This window comes from Capricornis sumatraensis, chromosome 9, assembly GCF_032405125.1.
Source record: "Capricornis sumatraensis isolate serow.1 chromosome 9, serow.2, whole genome shotgun sequence".
Lineage (NCBI taxonomy): Eukaryota > Metazoa > Chordata > Mammalia > Artiodactyla > Bovidae > Capricornis > Capricornis sumatraensis.
In genome coordinates, this window is record NC_091077.1 from 61,092,087 (window position 1) to 61,108,574 (window position 16,488).

A 16,488-nucleotide genomic window follows, 5' to 3' on the forward strand; every position below is an offset into this window, starting at 1 on the left:
TCTAGGCTCCATGGCAGGGAGAGCTCAGCTTCCACATTCCTGACTACTCAACCCCAGCCCCAGTCCATGCAGGCAGTTTCCCCACCAGGGAGAGGGGGCCAAGCCAGGACACAGGGACCATCATCAGGACACTTGACTCCCGTCAGGACTGAGGATGGGAAGAGTTCTAGCGTCTGTCTTAGGCTACCAAGGGTATTTGTTCCCATCTACTGTTCCAGCCCAGAGGTGCAGGTCAGGCCCATGCTCTAGCAGGGCTTACAGTGGCCTTTGCTACCTGCCCACAGCTGGCCTTAGTGCCTCTGCCCTCTCTACCCGCTCTCTCTGCAGGACTGAAGCCCGAGTTCCCAGCTCCGGAACTCACCCTGCTCTCTTACTGCTCTATGCGGTCCTTCCTGTCTGGTCTGTACTCACCCCTCCTCCCTTTGTCTGCCTTACACTGGCCCCCTGAGGTCACAGCACTTCTCAGTGAAGGGCTGTTCTCAGTGGGGGACATTATTGATGTAACGTCCTCTGACTGACCCCCTCCACCCCCAGCCCAGCCCTGGTTTCTCCTCACCGTCTGCTCTTGGCCCATGCCTGGCAGGTGGTGGCAGCTCAGTCAGTGCTGGATGCACAAATAAGTGATTAAACATGCAGAGAGTGAACGAACAGAGAGTGAAAGGAGTCCTCTGCTCTCAGAAACCAGCAGTGACTTGTTCTGGGCCTATACAGTCCATGGAATTCTCCAGGCCAGAATACTGGGGTGGGTAGCCTTTCCATTCTCCAAGGGATCTTCCCAACCCAGGAGTTGAACCAGGGTCTCCTGCATTGCAGGCAGTGAAGTGAAAGTTACTAAGTCATGTCCGACTCTTTGTGACCCCTTGGACTATAACAGTCCACAGAATTCTCCAGGCCAGAATACTGGAGTGGGTAGCCTTTCCCTTCTCCAGGGGATCTTCCCAACCTAGGGATCGAACCCAGGTCTCCCAAATTGCAAGCAGATTCTTTACCCGCTGAGGAAGCTATCAGGGAAGCCCGTAAATGAATGAAAAGAGAGTGAATGGAGTCCTCCACTTTCAGAAACCAGCCATGCCCTGTTCTGGGCCCAGGAAGGAAAGGCTCAGGGCTGCTTCCTATCTGCAGGTCCCTCCCTGTCCCCAGTAGTGGTACTATAACGCAGGTGCTCACTCTGACATCAATCTTTGTTGCTCGATTTGTCATCCAAACATGAACCTTTGAGACCAAAAGGGGTGCCATTAACAATTACAGTAAAGCAATTACACAAAGAGGGGCTATCTTGAGTCCTCTGTTCATTAGACACTGTCTTTGTGAGAATCTCCAGACTAGACTCTCTGTACAAGTCATCTCATCTGATCCTCATAATCATCTAAGGGGATAGGTTTAATTCGTCCATGTTATAGATGAGGAAAAACAGGCTCAGAGATGTTAAGTGTTCTGCTCAGGGTCACACAGCTGACATGTGGCAGAGCTGGATTTGAACTGAGGAACTCAGCCCCAGAGCCCATGTGTTTAACTGCCCGCTGGGGCTCTCAGAAAGGTCAAGGGTAGAGGGGGACTGGCCTGGAGCCAGACAGACTGGGAATCACATTCCCCACTCACAGCTGTGTGACCACAGCCAGGTCCTGGCCTCTAAGGTTGTTGTTTTTTTTTCTTCTGTAAAACAAAGGAAGTGTTACTAATTCAGATTCAGTGAGACAGTAATGGCAGGTGAAGTGCATCCAACAAATATTTATCAAGCACCGACTCTCTGCTTGGCCCTGGGAATGGTGCTAAGCGTGGCAGGCACAGTTCCTCCCCTTTGGAGCTCATGGCCGAGTGGTGAAGACGAACCAGCACAGCAGTGGAGTTGCAAGACATCCTGGGAGCACTGCAGAAGGGACGAGAAAGAGTCTGCCTAAACTGAGAAGGAGCTGGGGAGAGATGCAGAGAGGAGTGGGAATTTTCCAGGAAGGAGAGACAGCACGATAAAGGCCTGGAGATGAGAGAGCATAGGACATTAGTGGACTGATGAGGGCCCATCAGAGGCACAAGCAAAGGACTGGGCAAAGAAACCACTTCTAGCTGGGTGTTGGGAAGGCTTCTTGGAGGAGGTGGCTTTGCACTGGGCTGAAAGTTAGAGCAAGACTTTTCCTTTCAGTCATAGAGAGCTGGGTGTCCTAGGTGGTGAGGGCAGCACCCAGAGAGGTGAAGAGGCAGGACTTCTGCACAGCACAAGAAACAGGCAACAGGATGAATAGGCAACCTGTGAAGTGGGAGAAAATCTTTGCACATTATATGTATTGGCTAAGGAGTTAATATCCAAACGTAAGGAAATCATTCAACTCAACAGCAAAATAATCCAATTAAAACACGGACAGAGGAATGGACATTTTTGCAAATTACCAACAGGCCTATGAAAAGATGTACAACATCATTAATCATAAGGGAAATCAAATCAAAACCACAGTGAGAAATCACCTCGCAGCTGTTAGAATGGCTACTGTCAGAAAGACAAGCAATAGCAAGTGTTGGTGAGGATGTGGAGAGAAGGGAGCTCTTGTGCACTGTTGGAAGGTTGGACAGCTTGGGGCCCACACAGGGACAGACAGGCCTTGGAGCACAGACATGGGAGAGGCGACAGACGCTGAAGCCAGGTCAGGAGGGAACTTCACGACCACATGAGGATGTCTGGACTTTGTTGGGCCATGGGGAGCCAGCGAAGGTGTCTGAGCAAATAGAGATAAGATCATAGTATGCTTCAAGAAGATCAGTAATGGAGAAGAAAAATTTTCAGACATGGAAGTTGCCATCTTGTACCTTCAGAAGGGGAACAACAACTCTTGAGAATTCTGTGATTTTCCAGAAGCTTTGTTACTTCCCTGTGTTTGTGACTTTCTAGTTCCTCGCAGTGATTACCCACAAAACCCTAAACCAGAAAGAGACTGGAACTGCCCCAACCCTGTCAGGTGGAAAGAAGCCATTGGAAAGAGCAGACACACAGGCCATAATGTGCCCAGAGAGAAGGGCAGAGGCTGAGCCAGTTGGAGGGGACCACAGGGAGATAGTCTGGTTTCTGTGATGTCCCCGAGTCCCTGCTGGATCCTGAGAAGGCCCAACTCCCTGCCCCAGGCCTAGGCCCCTTCATCAGGCTCCAAAGCAGTCATGGCTAATGGTATTCTAGCTGTGGGAACCGATCACAGCCCAGAAAAAGCCCCAGAAGCTCCCTTTAAAGAGGAGCCTACTCAGGGAATTCCAAGACCCTCACCCTGAATGGGCGGCTGGCAACCTGATCCAATGGCTTCTCAGCCTGCTATCCTCTCTGCATCCAGAAACTGGACTCCAAATCTCCCTGAGGAAGGCAGTAGCAAAGACACCAGACTGGCAGGAATGAGCCTCCCAATGTGACCTTGGACCAGCACTTCATGGCTCTGAGCCTTAGCTTTTTCATCTGGGTCTTCCCTTGGGTTGTTGCCTAGCTTTATTGTGAACATCACATCGGCTTACAGAGAGGAACCCACTCTAAATGATGAGGGACCGAGACAGCCACGGTCTCATGGGTCTCTTTCTGTCATACATCTGCTAATGGATACTTGTTAATGCAGGCATATATTATATAATTGCGTCTATGAAAGCAATTTTAAATGTGTATGAAGCTGAATGAGAAACTGAAAGAGAAGAGAGCTTGTGGAGACAGGGCTCTAATTCAAAGAGGGAGCATTAATGGGTGCTGTGGGGCCCCTTGTCAGCTGAGGGTCAGGGCCCTGGAAGCAAAAGCTTTCAGTCTCTCTTTTTCCAGGAACAAGGACCCCGGCTGTGAATAGGGTGGTGGAAGAATTGTATAGTCAAGTGGCTCATCGTCTGGGAGGAAAATTCCAGCTCACCAGTTCCCATGGGCCCGTCTGAGTGGTGGGGATGGGAGAGCCACAGGAGCTACAGTTTCCCCCATCCTCCCGCTCCCACATCCCCTCTGCACAGGGGAGTGTGGGCTCCCAGCCCATCAGATGCTTGTTTATTACATCCACCTAGCCCTCAGAGTCTCTTAGCTCCTGTCTTCCCCCCAGCACTTTCTCTTGGGGACCCACAGCCCCAGAGGTCTGGAGTCAGGAGACAGGGGCTGGGACCCAAGCTTCCCTTTGCCCTCCTGAGAGCTGACCCGGGGTTCGGCCAGGCCCAGGCGCCCATCACCTCCCTGCTGTACCAACCTGACAACCGTGGGCAAGTCACCACAACCTCTCCTGAGCTGGTATCCCCTTTGTAATATGGGGACAGAAGCAGCCCTAGGTTCACAGGGTGGATGTGAAGGCAAACGGGAAGATGTGTGCAGCAATAGGACATCCTGGCACAGAGGAACGCTTCAGTAAGCAGCACCAGCACTGTCGTCCTCCCTTCTCTCTGTGGTGTCTTAGCTGCATCTACTTCTGGTCTAACCCACCAAGACCCCATAAGGAGCAGGCCTGAGGTGAAGGGATCAAGGTCCCCTGACCAGATGGAGGCTTTCCCACAGACAAGGATAATCCCCATCTGGAATGTGGCTGATTATTCTCTTTACAGGGCAGATCCCGGTGTGGCTTATTCATCTCCTACCACAGCCAGGGGAGATGGGGTCATGGGCTCCGAGGCCAGGACCCCCAGGCCCTGCAGCAGGGGAGGTGAGGCAGGGGGGTTTCCCTGGGGGTGGCTCAGCTGCCCCTGAGTTGGCGGCTGGGCTGGTGAGTCAGAGCTGCCTCACGTCTCTGTTCCTCTCCCCACTGGCAGCCACGGCCCCAGACTTCTGGAGGCAGTCCAGGGAGGCCTGTGGTTCCAAAAGGAGGTGCTAGTCCCCAGAAGCAAACTGAGATGCCCCATCCCCAGCTCAGAGAGAGCAAGGAATGGCCAAGGCCACACAGTGAGGTGTGACAGGTCTCAGGCAGAACCCTGCTGACCCTCAGGTGACCCGTCCCAAAGGATCCAGGCAGGAGGGCCAGGATCTGTGTGCTCTGCCCTCTGCTCCAGCAGCTCTATTGCCCTGGCCCCATTCTGCTGCCGCGTCTCCCAGACAGGGCTGTCTGTACCTGGGCTCTGCTTAGAGCCTACAGCCAGTACTGAGCTGGCCAGTGGACACCAAGACGCCTGGCTCACGACAGCCCCACACACCACTAAGCTGCCACAGCCATGAGGGGTGAGTCTGCACCCCTCTCCCAGCCTGGCAGACTCTGCTCTCGGAGCCACAGCTAGGCCCCTGCTTCCCTCCCCTGGCCGTGCTGTGGCCACACTCACCCACATCTTCCTTGCTTCTTCTTCTCCTCTTTCCTTCCTCCTCTCTGCCCTCTCAGGCACACTGTCTGTCTCCCTGCCCGTACCTGAGACCTGATCACCAGTCACCAGGGCCTGGGATCTGGGCTGTAGCGAATGCTTCTTATGAGCCACACCAGCTTGTATCTGGGCCACAGGTTGCAGGGAGGGTGGCTGGCTTAATGGCCAAAGCCAAAGCACATGGCGGGGTAGGGTGGGGGTGGCAGTGGGGCTCAGGGCCCCCACCCAGAACCAAGCACTACAGCACCAGAAAAGCCTTCTTCTTCCACAACTTGGAAAACCAAAGCCTGAGGTCCAGGTCCCCCAACTACCAGGGAGGGGTGGGTGGGAGTGTGAAAAACCCCATCTCACAAATGGGAGTAGGCTTGAGCTGAGGGGTCATGTGGGGATCCTACGGCTGGGTGAGCCCAGCTGCCCCACCCCACTCCTGCCTCCTCCTGGGCCCAGGGACCCACACCTGTGGGATACCACAAAGTCTGTGAGTGAGAAGCACCAGGTTTAATATTAAAATCTTTCTCTTAAAAAAGTACACAGGGAGGAAAATTTGATGGCGTACAAAATAGCACTTCTGTCATATAAATGTGTGTTAATGTGAGTCCTAAAAATACTTGTAAACCTAGGTGATTACATCTTTGGTACCGTAGTGAGAACCCATACCCTCTCCTTGACCAGGCTTTGGGGGTCCCAGGGCAGGGAGGTGCCAACCGACACAGGGGGCTGGTCCCCAGAGTCACTGACCTTCCCTCACCCACCCACCCCCACCCCATCCAGCCCTTCCCCTGCCAGTGGTCCTGGCCACAGCCCTCACTGCCTAGGCCCCACCACTGCCCACTGGGCTGACAGAGGCATGAGGTGAGCACCCCTGGGCAGACAAAGCCATCTTCACGGTTCCTTCCTCAGGCTGGGGCAGCAGGAAGGCGGGAAGGCAACCCCCAAGTACCCACCCCTTGCACCCCCTCCTCGGGTCCCCCCTCCAAGGCATCTTGTCCTCTCACTGCCCGTCAGGTCTGCGGCACAGCCCTGGACAGCAGGTGCTGGAGTGGCGGGCTGCGCCAGGCGCTCTGATTTGCTGCCTGCTTCCTTTGCCCAGGACAGCTCCAGCCAGAGGCCATGTGGGTCATGAAAGGGATCCCATGGTCTCCCCCCCGTCCCTTCTGGGCAGCTTCTGGGGGCTTTCCAGGACCATGGCTATCACTCAGAGCCAAGGCCTGGGCAGCTGGCCTCTGGGACCTGCTGGGGGACTGGGGAAGGGGCCCAGTTCCTGAATGCCCGGAAGTGTGCGATGTGTGATTGGAGCCTCTCCAGGTCCCAGCTGATCCCAGGATAGAGGTGTGGAGTGTTTATCTTTGCTTCATCTGGGCAAGTGTACAACCCCTGGAATACTCTAGAATGTTAGTGCTGGCAGGGTACCAGAAGTCAGTGAGTCCAATTGCTCATTTTTCAACAGGGAAAACAGCCCCAGAGAGGGTGAAGGAATCCTCCAAGGTCTCTTAGCAGGTCCAATGCCATACTGGTCCACACGTGCAGGCACCTGTTGCAAGCATGTCAACACATGCATCAGAGATGTGGGGCTCATCTGGCCCTGGAGACTCTGGTGAGTGGAGTAAGACTGGCAGTGATAAGAAAGGAGATCCCTGGACCCATGGGGCCAGGAAGACATGGACATGGCATGTTATGGGGAGGTGCACCCTAAGTGCCTGGGCCTGGGGCTACAGGCCAGAGTATCCTGTACTTGGCTCAGCCCCCAGCATTAATTAAGCACAGAAGGCCCCAGACCAGCTTGGGCCTGGGAAAGCAAAGACTGGCACTGAGGGCAGGTGGCTTCTGGATGAGGCAACATGGTCCAGGGCCAGGCCCTAGCCTGGCCAGGAGCTGGAGATGCTAGGGTCCCTTCCCCAGCTCTTGGAGAAAAAAGTGCAAGGAGAGAGCTGCAGCTCCTTGAGGGGCAGCTGGCTGAACAGAAAAGAGTTAATCCACCACTTCACGAAACTTGAGAGTTCCATCCACCACATCTGTCAGGCAGGGTGAGAATCCCAGACTATGGGTTGCCAAGCCCATCATTCCCATCTTACAGATGGGGAAACAGAGTCCCCTGGGAGAACCCTGGCTCAGAGTCACATGGGTGCTCCAGAGGCAGAGGACTGGTCACGGCTCCTCCAGTTCTCTTGCCTCCTAAGCCAGCCCCAGGGATTGGGTATGATGTGCCAGGGGCAGAAGCCTTCTGGAAAGGGACAGCCGACGGGAGCAGCCTGGCTGACGGGAGGCCAGGCCCGGCCAGGCGGTGCAGGGTGCTGGGAGGTAGAGGGGAGCTTCGGGTAGGGCAGTGCAGGGTGGGGGCCAGCCCCTACAGGAAGCTGTCCTCCGCCTCGGCCCGAGGCCCGGGGCAGCTGGAATCCGGTGGCCACTTGGGCTCTGGCTCCACGTGGGAGGTGGGCTGCAGCTCTGGCTCTGGCTCCTCTTGGGGCTCCAGAGGGCTGTCACAGGAGATGGTAGAGGAGGTGTTGACTTCATTCAGGGTGGAGCTAGAGGCAGGGAGGGCGAGTGAGTGAGAGGCTGGAGGGAACCTCAGAGAAAGAACAGCATTAACATAGAGCCTTCTATCTACCTGAGCTGGCTGCATGTGCCTTACACACTTTAGCTCACTAAAATTCTTGTAGAGATTACGCGAGGCAGGCGTCGTGAGGAAAGTGCAGCTCAGAGAGGTTATGTCATTGCCCTGCATCACACAGTGGCTAAGTATAGGAGTGGGGACTTAGAGCAGATCTAGCTGACTCCAAAGTCCATTGCTCACTCATCAGTCTCCATCTCCCACACGCCTGAACGCATAATGACCTCGTTCAGTCCCCATAACAACCTCCAAATTGAAGTACTCCTACTGTTTTCATTTTGCAGACGAGGCATCTGAGGTTCAGAGAGGAGAAGCAGCTGGTCTGAAGGCTCAGAGGAGCCCCAGCATTCACACTCCAAGCTGTCTGAACTCAGCTGAACTCCTCTGTACACTGGCTGCTTGGAGCCTTGGAATATTAGCTTCTCAAACAGGGTGGGGAGGGCCTTCTAAGTGCTGTGTGTGCTCCTAGTACATGTAGAGAGATGGGCTCATGGCAAAGGTACCTGGCCGGGTCTCATTGCAGCGAGTGGCAGAGATACAGCTGGAACCCAGTTTGCAGCCCCAGCCATTTCGCCACAGGGTGGATCTTGTTTTGGGTGTAGGTCTGGCCACATGCGGAACATCTAGGCCAGGCGATAGCTGGCCTTACCTCCAAAACCCTCCCCTCATGCTGTAACTTCACATCCCAAGGCAAAAGAAAAGCATGAATCTTCTCCCCAGTCTGAATTTTGGCCTGAACTTCTGTAGACACCTCTGCCTCCCTGTTCCATGCTCCCTGGGGTCCTCAGGGCATGGTGCTGAAGGCCAGATCACAGGGTTGGGGATCACCACAGAATAATACATGTGGTGTTAGGGATGCAAATTAGATTTTCCTTTTCTCTCCTTAGGGCTAAGTCACAGCCGAGAGAGGGGACAGAGTAGATGGCTGTGGAGGTTCCTTTAAACGAAACAGATACTTTGCAAATGTGTCCCAGGCCATTCTTTCTCTTACCAGCCTGCCATTTCTACCTAAGGTCATCAAAGGTCAAATGAGTTCCATTCTTTTTGCTATTCAATTGGCAGGAATAAGTACTCAGCTGAGGTAACTCACTGCTAAGCCAAGTCTGATGGCATGAAGATACAGACTGACACACACACACATACAAAGACACACACACACGTGTGCACACACACATTATGTACACTACTGCTTTGGGCTGCAAGTAGGAATAGCTACCTGGCAAGGCTGGGGGAACCCTCCAGTGGGCCCTCATCAGCAACCTCGGGTTTGGGGTCAGGCAGGGGGATGATGTAGTCATTGTCCCCCTCGTTGGGCTGCACAGCAGTATAGAGGACGGAGCTGGTGTCCAGAGGAGATCGGAGGCCACTGAAGCCAGGCAAGCGGGCTTGGGACCGAAGGATGGCTGGGTGGTCGCTCCTCAGAAACTCCTCATCCACCTGCTGGTACTTCTGCTCAGGGGGCAGGAAGAATCCGAGACAGAGGGAGGGTAATGACTTTAGGGATCATCTAACAGGTAGATTCTGAGCCAGCCCCTCCAGCATTATGTAAATAAGGTCCCTGGTGCTCAGAAAGGAAGGAGAGTTGCCCAAAGCCACTAATTTACCCTCCTCCCTGGCCTCTCACCAGACAAGGTGAGCTGAGGGTCATCTGGGGAGGGGTCAGTACTCAGACCAGCACCCGTGACCCTAACTCTCCCCTGCTTCAGGGGATAGGCGTGGGCTCTCTGCCTGCCACGGCCTCCTTTGCTGGGGCCTGTTTCCCTCACCCCTGGTCCTGGACACATAACCAGATGTGGCTCGGAGTGGGCTGAGGAATGGACTGAGGGAAAGGGCTGTGTCTGGACAAAGGGTACATGCATCTCCCTCGCACTAGCTTTGCAGTGGGGCAGGGGAGGGTTTTAAGGCCCCACTGGCAACAGCTGCCGTGTACAAGCCTGCCACGGGGTCTAGGCAGTCAGGCCCTTAGTAGCCATTGCACCTGGGGTTGTTCAGACTTGGGACGGAGGCCCAGGGTTTGGTCTGGTTGCAAAGGCAAGTGGAAGGATGCAGGATGAGGGGGCTATAGGCTCCCTGCCTCCAGTTTAGATTAATCAGCTTCCAAGTAGGATTTCACTTTAAGAAATTCTGTACTGCTAAAATAAACTACACTCACATCCCTTATTGGCACCAACGGGGAAACAGGCCCAGAGAGGGGAAAGGATTGTCCCCAAACACCAGGGCGTCACAGTGAGCCTGTACCCTGCGTCTATTTCCGGACTGGTGCTCTCCAGTCCCCACCCCACCCTGTCTCAGCATACCTTCTTGTAGCCCTCACCCAGCAGTCTCTCGAGAAGCAGCACCAGCTGGGAGAAGGGGGGCCGGATCTCGAACTTCTCTTCCCAGCACTTCTGCATGATCTCGTAGCTGGGGAAAGGGGCAGAGGGGTCAGGGCCTCTGGCTCAGGGCCTGCCACCTCCCAGGACAAAGTGAGGAGTAAAGAAAAAGAGGTGGGAGGGGAGCAGGGAAGGGGTCTCCCCTTTCCTGCTCCGGCATGTTCCCTTGAGAAGCCCCTCCTTCACCTTCAGTTCAGTGCTTCCATGGGGTTGGCCGCACCTTGGTGAGCACATGACTGGGTCTGACCAGTAGGGGTTCATCCCCTCAGCTCAGTGGCTGGTTCTAGATGGGCCTGTGACCCCAGCAGAGCCCTTGACAGCCACTGCTGGGCCTTCTGCTGCAACTATGGCGAAAGCAGCCAGGCCGAAACCATTTGGATGGTGCCAGCCTGAAAGTGAGGCCAACATGAAGGAGAACAGAGCCCCAGGGCAGAACAAGAGACGTGGATGAGTCTGTGAACAACTGGATCCAGCTAAACCTAATTTTTCTACATCTCTGAGCTAATCTATTTTTGTCTTAAGCTGGTAAAGTTGGATATGTATTGTCTGCACCCCTGAATACCTTCCCAGATGCTCCACTCACATTTCGTCAGAGGCGTGGGCAGGCTGGGCCATGCGGTAGCCCCTCTTGATGGCATTGTAGAACTGCTCGTTCATGGGCAGCTCTGGGTACGGGGTGCCACCTGTTAGGGAGCAGAGACAAGAGACACAGGCTCAAGGTACTGGAAAGTGGCAGAAACCCTCTCCTACAGGACAGGGAGAGGGACACCAGCCCAGGCATCGGTGAGGGCATCGTGGCACTGGGAAATGTGGGCTCCCTCACAGGCTCTGGACACAGACTGAATCCCTCCCCGGAATCAGAACAGAGAGCACCAGAGCCAGGCTTACTGGCGTCACTGTCCAAGTCCATCTATACTGAGATGCAGAGGTAAGGAGATCCAGCTGGCAAGACACTTGCCGAGGTTACACAGTAACAAGAGAAGAGCAGAGCTTCTGAGTCCTGTCCCACGGCCCCGCTAGGATGGAGGTGTGGGCGCTCAGGGTGGACGCTGTGCTGTGTACGGGTGAGCACTGGAGGATGACGGAAGCATACCCAGCGTGAAGATCTCCCAGAGCAGGATGCCGAAGGACCATACGTCGCTCAGGGTAGTGTAGAGGCTGTTGAAGATGCTCTCAGGGGCCATCCACTTCAGAGGCAGGAAGGTCTGTGGGAGGGCAGAGGCTGCTGAGTGCAAGGAGGGGCTGAGCCCCACTCTGCATCTGGGAGGCAGGAGGAGGCCCGGCAGTCCCCACCTCAGCTGTTTCTCACTTCCTGGTCCCCCAGGGCCCATCACTGCCGATACACGGTTCCCACACCCATCCCAAAGCTGGTTAGTCAGAGGATCAGGAGGCTGAGTTTCTCTTCTCACAAGCTGGGGACACAGCAACCCCTATCTGTGAGGAAGAGCCCCAGGGTCTGAGACTCCTCGGGGAGCAGGATCCCTTTCCTGACCGCAGCAGAGGCCCCTGCGGGGGGAGGCAGGGATGTGCCCAGGTGTCCCCCAGCTCTCATCCTAGCTGCCTTACATCTCTGGAGCCTAGTGTCCCTCCAGTTCTGTCCCTGTGTGGAAAGTGGGGACATGAGTGCGAGGCAGGACAGTCACCTTTTATCCGAGTACCACCTGCCACTCACTCATCTGGGCTTCTTCCTCTGCCTGCCATCACTGCTGAGAAGCACATTTGGCCTGCTCCCTATCCATTCCCCCAGAACCTTTATAGCTGGCCCCTTGGCCTCTGCCATGCCCAGAAAATCTGAGCCCTTGGCCCACCCTACAGGCCTGGGCATGTCACCCCCACCCCCTCCCCATGCACAGCTAGTGGCTCCCCTTCCTGTCCCTACACACAGGGCCAGGCAGGCAGAGCCCACGAGGACCCTGTCCTGACTTCCCGTGAGCCAAAGCCACGTGAACCAGGATGGCGGTGGAGGCACTCACGCTGCCCTTGGAGATGTAGTTCGAGTCCCGCATGATGTCACGAGCCAGGCCAAAGTCGCAGATCTTGACCAGCTTGCCCTCACAGATGAGCACGTTCCTGGCTGCCAGGTCTCGGTGGACGCACTGGGGTCAGAGGGGATGGGAGCTGAGACTGTGGGGCAATTGTGGGGAAAGACTCTCCAGGTCAAGGCTTTGTGAAAAATACATGGCTGGTCAGGTATGAGGGGCCACCAGGTGTGGGGCATTGGCCATCTTCAGCCACCAGAGGGACGCTGTACGGGTCACGTACTTGGAGGACTCTGGCTGGTCGGGGGACCCCCCTCCCCAGGACCCCACTCTGCTCACTGTGACTACACATACATTCTTAGAGGCCAGGAACTCCATGCCATTGGCCACCTGGTAGCTGAAGCCCACAAGATCCGTGTAGCTAAGCACTGGGGACTCGTTGATCAAAGTCACCCGGCAAGTCCTCTCAGGAGCTAGAGAAGAGCAGAAGGACATCTTGAGTCTCCCCAGGGCCACAGAACCCTGGCCTCTGGCTCGTAGAGGCTGGATGCCCCAGAGAGGAGACTCCTGATCCTCTAAGGCTTCCCCAAAAGGAAAACAATTTCCAAATATCTCTTAAATTCTCCAACTTCCAGAAAAAACTTTTGGCATTAGCCCCGGGCCACTTTTGCTCAGCCTGGCCTGCCTGCTCCTCAGGGCACTAGTCAGCCTGGGGCCTGCTCTGAGCAGACCACTCTTTCCTGAGGCCCCAGCAGGTCAGGCTTCCCCTCCAACCCAAGCTCCTCTCCTCCCTGAAGGCTGTGTGCACATTTCTTGACCCAAAAACAGGGGGTTGATATTGGGGTTCCACCACACAGCAGCTTTGGGCAGGTGGCAGGCCTCAGTTTCTGCATCTATGAAATGGGCACAAGGCCACCTTCCTGGCAGTGTTGCCAGACTGGGTGGAGGAAAGGGTTTGGAAAGAATGTATGACAACACAGGTGTGAGGACCCTGTGTGCACCCACCAGAGGGGACGTAGTTATCATAAGGAGCCATGTAGTTGGAGGACTCGATGTCTGCGTATTTGACATCTCCTTTCATGTCCAGCATGGGCACATAGTCCACCGACTCGTCCTTGCTCATGTCCATGTAGCCACCATCGCTCTCCCCAGGCAGTGACACGTGGCTGGGGGCAGAGGAGCATCACAGAGACAGTAGCACAGGCTCTCCCCGTTCATCCCCCTCCTGCCCCTTTGCTCAACACTGGGGCCAGAAAGGCCCCATCACTTATGCATTTCTTCTCTCCCTCACTCAAGCATCCTCCACTCACAATCTGTCACAATATGAACGACCATGTAGTGAGCCCTTTCAGCCAACCTCAGACCCATCCTGAGCTGGGCACTGGGGCTGCCAAGATGATGATAAGATCTAGGTTGTGTCCTCAGAGAACTCATGCCCAGGGCGATTCCAGTACCCAAAGACAAGGGTCAGAGGAAGGACACTGTCCAGCCATGAGGCCCTGCAAGTGGGCAGTGAATCACCTTAATGCCTCTGCCTACAGCATCAGCTCCCCAGAGAGCTGTGGGATGAAGTACACATGTGTCTCTAGGGGGAGAAAAAACACTGGAAGGAAACCAATCAAAATGTTGAAGAGAACATGGATGAATTTTAACATCTCTTAATGCTATTCTTAACTGACTCTTGCCTCTGAAATAGACTAGTATTGCTTTTGCAATGAGCAAGAGAGAAAAGAAATGTCATTTTTGGACAAGCAGAGGAAAGAGTATAGCTACCCTGGAGGCACTGGAGAGACTGCTGTGTGGAGGAGGGGAAGGCTGCAGCAAGGGAGGAGCAGAGTGGAGCTACAGTGAGGGTCAACCGGGAGCAGGAGGGCCCCAGGTGTTTCCCATTGAAGAGACCATGATGCGTGTTTGGTGAGAGGTCGAAGGGGATCACATCTGCAGAGTGCTCAGTACAGGGCCTGGCACACCTCCTGCAACCAGCAGGTGGCAGCTACCATCATCACCACTGTTATTATCATGCCCACCTCTAGGGTGGCCGAGGGGGCCAGGCTGCAGGCTGGCTCTAGGAGCGGCTCTGCCCACCCTGGCCTCAACTTCCTGTCCTGGACAAGGAGGGGTAAGCAGGTGCTCCTCAGGGCTCCCCACCAACTCAGACCCCAGCCTCCCTGTGGTACCTAGGCAAAGGGAGCCCGACAGGCAGGGCGTTGCTGTAGAGCTCGGCGCTGGGTGGGCGGCGCTTGTCCGAGCAGCGCTGCAGGAAGGTGTGCTTGTTGCGGTGCAGGTAGTCCACCAGGTCGCCATAACGGCAGTACTCGGTGATGATGTAGATGGGCCCTGCAGAAGGACAGGCTCAGGAAGAGTCCCAGAGCAGGGGGTCGGGGTGGGGTCAGGCTTCCGGTCAGAGCCATGAGGCTAACGACAGGCTGCATGTGGAACAGCAAACAGGCTCAGGCCCCAGGCAAACCTGGATTTTCCTGGCTGTGAGCAAGGCAGTCTCCCTGAGCCTTACTATCCTCATCTGTCAAATGGGGCTAGTAATACCCACCCCAAAGTACCTCATGAGTATTCATGAGATAATGCCTTTGGTTAGCTCAGCTCAGTGCTTGGCAAACTGCAAGCATAGGGCTAGCTGTTGTTGATGAAGCTGAAATTTGAGCCCAGGATATAAAGCAAAGGCAACTGATTATTACCAGGTTACTGTTTAAATTCAAGCACAATGCATTGACTTGGCAGTTTGAAGATACTGGTGGAATCAAACATTTTGAAATGAGTGACCACTGCAGACAAAAATTGGTCTACGCACATAGTGTACTTCTGTATTTTGTTTTGGTTGCACAATACTGAGGAAAATCCCAAATCTCACAATAAGCAGCTGAAAGTAGTGATAACTTTTTTTGTGTGGCCTAACGTGTAATCAGAGTTTCAAATAAACACACTCAGCTGGAGAGACCTTACTTATTCTACAATCCGAGTGAAAGCAGCTCTCAGTGAGCAAGCCGGTTGGTGGTCTCCAGAGGAAGGGCTCATTTCAGTGTCTCATGAGCTGTTACTTATTACCCTTTTTAAAATCGATTGTGACAAGTTTTAAACGTCAGAGGACTCCTTGATTTGGAAACTGCTAGGAATGGTGACCTGGAGAGTGCTTTGGTCTTGGAGGTGATGTGGTTCTGTGACTTGCTAATCTGACACACGTCTGGCTCTGTGAAGTGAGGGCACTGGACTGGGTAGGCACGGGCCCTCCAGTGAGAGTGTCCTGTTGTCCTTGGACTGAGGAGGGGGCAGGGAGGGGCCAGGCCTTGGCCACTGGCACTTTCCCAGAATCCTCTGGGAGGGGGTTGTACCTCCTTTAGTGCAGGCCCCCAGCAGGTTCACCACGTTCAGGTGGGGCCCAAGGTGACTCATGATCTTCAGCTCCGACATGAGGGCTTGCTTCTCACTGCTGCGGGCTGTGGCTGAGGGAGAGAGAGGACCTCAGGCCTGGCCCAGTCACGGAGGCCTCACTGGAGCCTATTCTGGCTCCTCTGCCCCAGTCTGTGCTGTTAGACCCAAGTGGTCAAGGGTGGTGAGGACCCATGGGCAGGAGAAAGGAAAAAGGGTGGGTGGGGAGGCTCCTGGAGGAGGGGGCAGGGTGAGGAAGCCTCTTTCCCAAAGGAGAATCGGGAGTGCTGCTGGCTGTGGTATGCCTGTACTTCTGTGCCCTGAGAATCAGCACAAGGCCTGCTCTGGGAGTGCCTGAATGTGCGGGGGAGGTGGGGGGTGAGGGGGGGGAGGTGGGGGTGAGGGGAGGGAGGGGCGGGCTCCCAGGACTCACATTTCAGCATCTTCACGGCCACTTTCATGGTAGCCTGAGAATGGCTCAGGCCGTGAGCTGTGGCCTCCACCACCTGCCCGAAGGCCCCGGAGCCCAGCGTGCGTCCTGGGAAAGAGATGATCTCTCAGCTGCTGACTCATGAAGAATCTCAACATGTATGCTCTCTGAGGTCAGGTTAGACATCCCTCAAGCCACCCTGGATGTAGGTGTTTCTCCCATGAAGGCTCCTAAAATCACAGTGCTTTGCGGTCCTTCCTGGTCTCACCTAAGTCCTGCCTGCTTTCTGGCCCCTCTTTAGTCCCTGGAAAACCTCGCCCCGAGAGGGGAGCACAGGTTCTCCGTACCCTCTCAGCCTCTCCAGCTGCACTAAGCACAGGCCTGGCACTTCCTCTTTCTCCACAAAGGGGTTTCATCTCACAGCATCTCTGGATCATAGAACATAAA

The 16,488-nt window shown here is 55.0% G+C and overlaps 1 protein-coding gene across 3 annotated transcripts in view; it reads right to left on the minus strand.

The window, feature by feature from the left end:
* Positions 1-6,240: 6,240 nt before the first annotated feature.
* PDGFRB (platelet derived growth factor receptor beta) overlaps positions 6,241-16,488 on the minus strand; it is a 37,171-nt gene continuing 26,923 nt past the window's right edge. For all 3 annotated transcript variants that reach the window (XM_068979619.1, XM_068979618.1, XM_068979620.1), the window contains 11 exons: positions 16,045-16,149; positions 15,575-15,685; positions 14,408-14,567; positions 13,236-13,396; positions 12,585-12,703; positions 12,225-12,347; positions 11,345-11,456; positions 10,835-10,934; positions 10,177-10,282; positions 9,096-9,328; positions 6,241-7,793 (listed from right to left, as the gene is read on the minus strand). In XM_068979619.1, the coding sequence (XP_068835720.1) occupies positions 7,616-7,793; positions 9,096-9,328; positions 10,177-10,282; positions 10,835-10,934; positions 11,345-11,456; positions 12,225-12,347; positions 12,585-12,703; positions 13,236-13,396; positions 14,408-14,567; positions 15,575-15,685; positions 16,045-16,149 (1,508 nt within the window). In that variant the 3' untranslated portion in view covers positions 6,241-7,615. The remainder of the gene's footprint in view (positions 7,794-9,095; positions 9,329-10,176; positions 10,283-10,834; positions 10,935-11,344; positions 11,457-12,224; positions 12,348-12,584; positions 12,704-13,235; positions 13,397-14,407; positions 14,568-15,574; positions 15,686-16,044; positions 16,150-16,488) is intronic.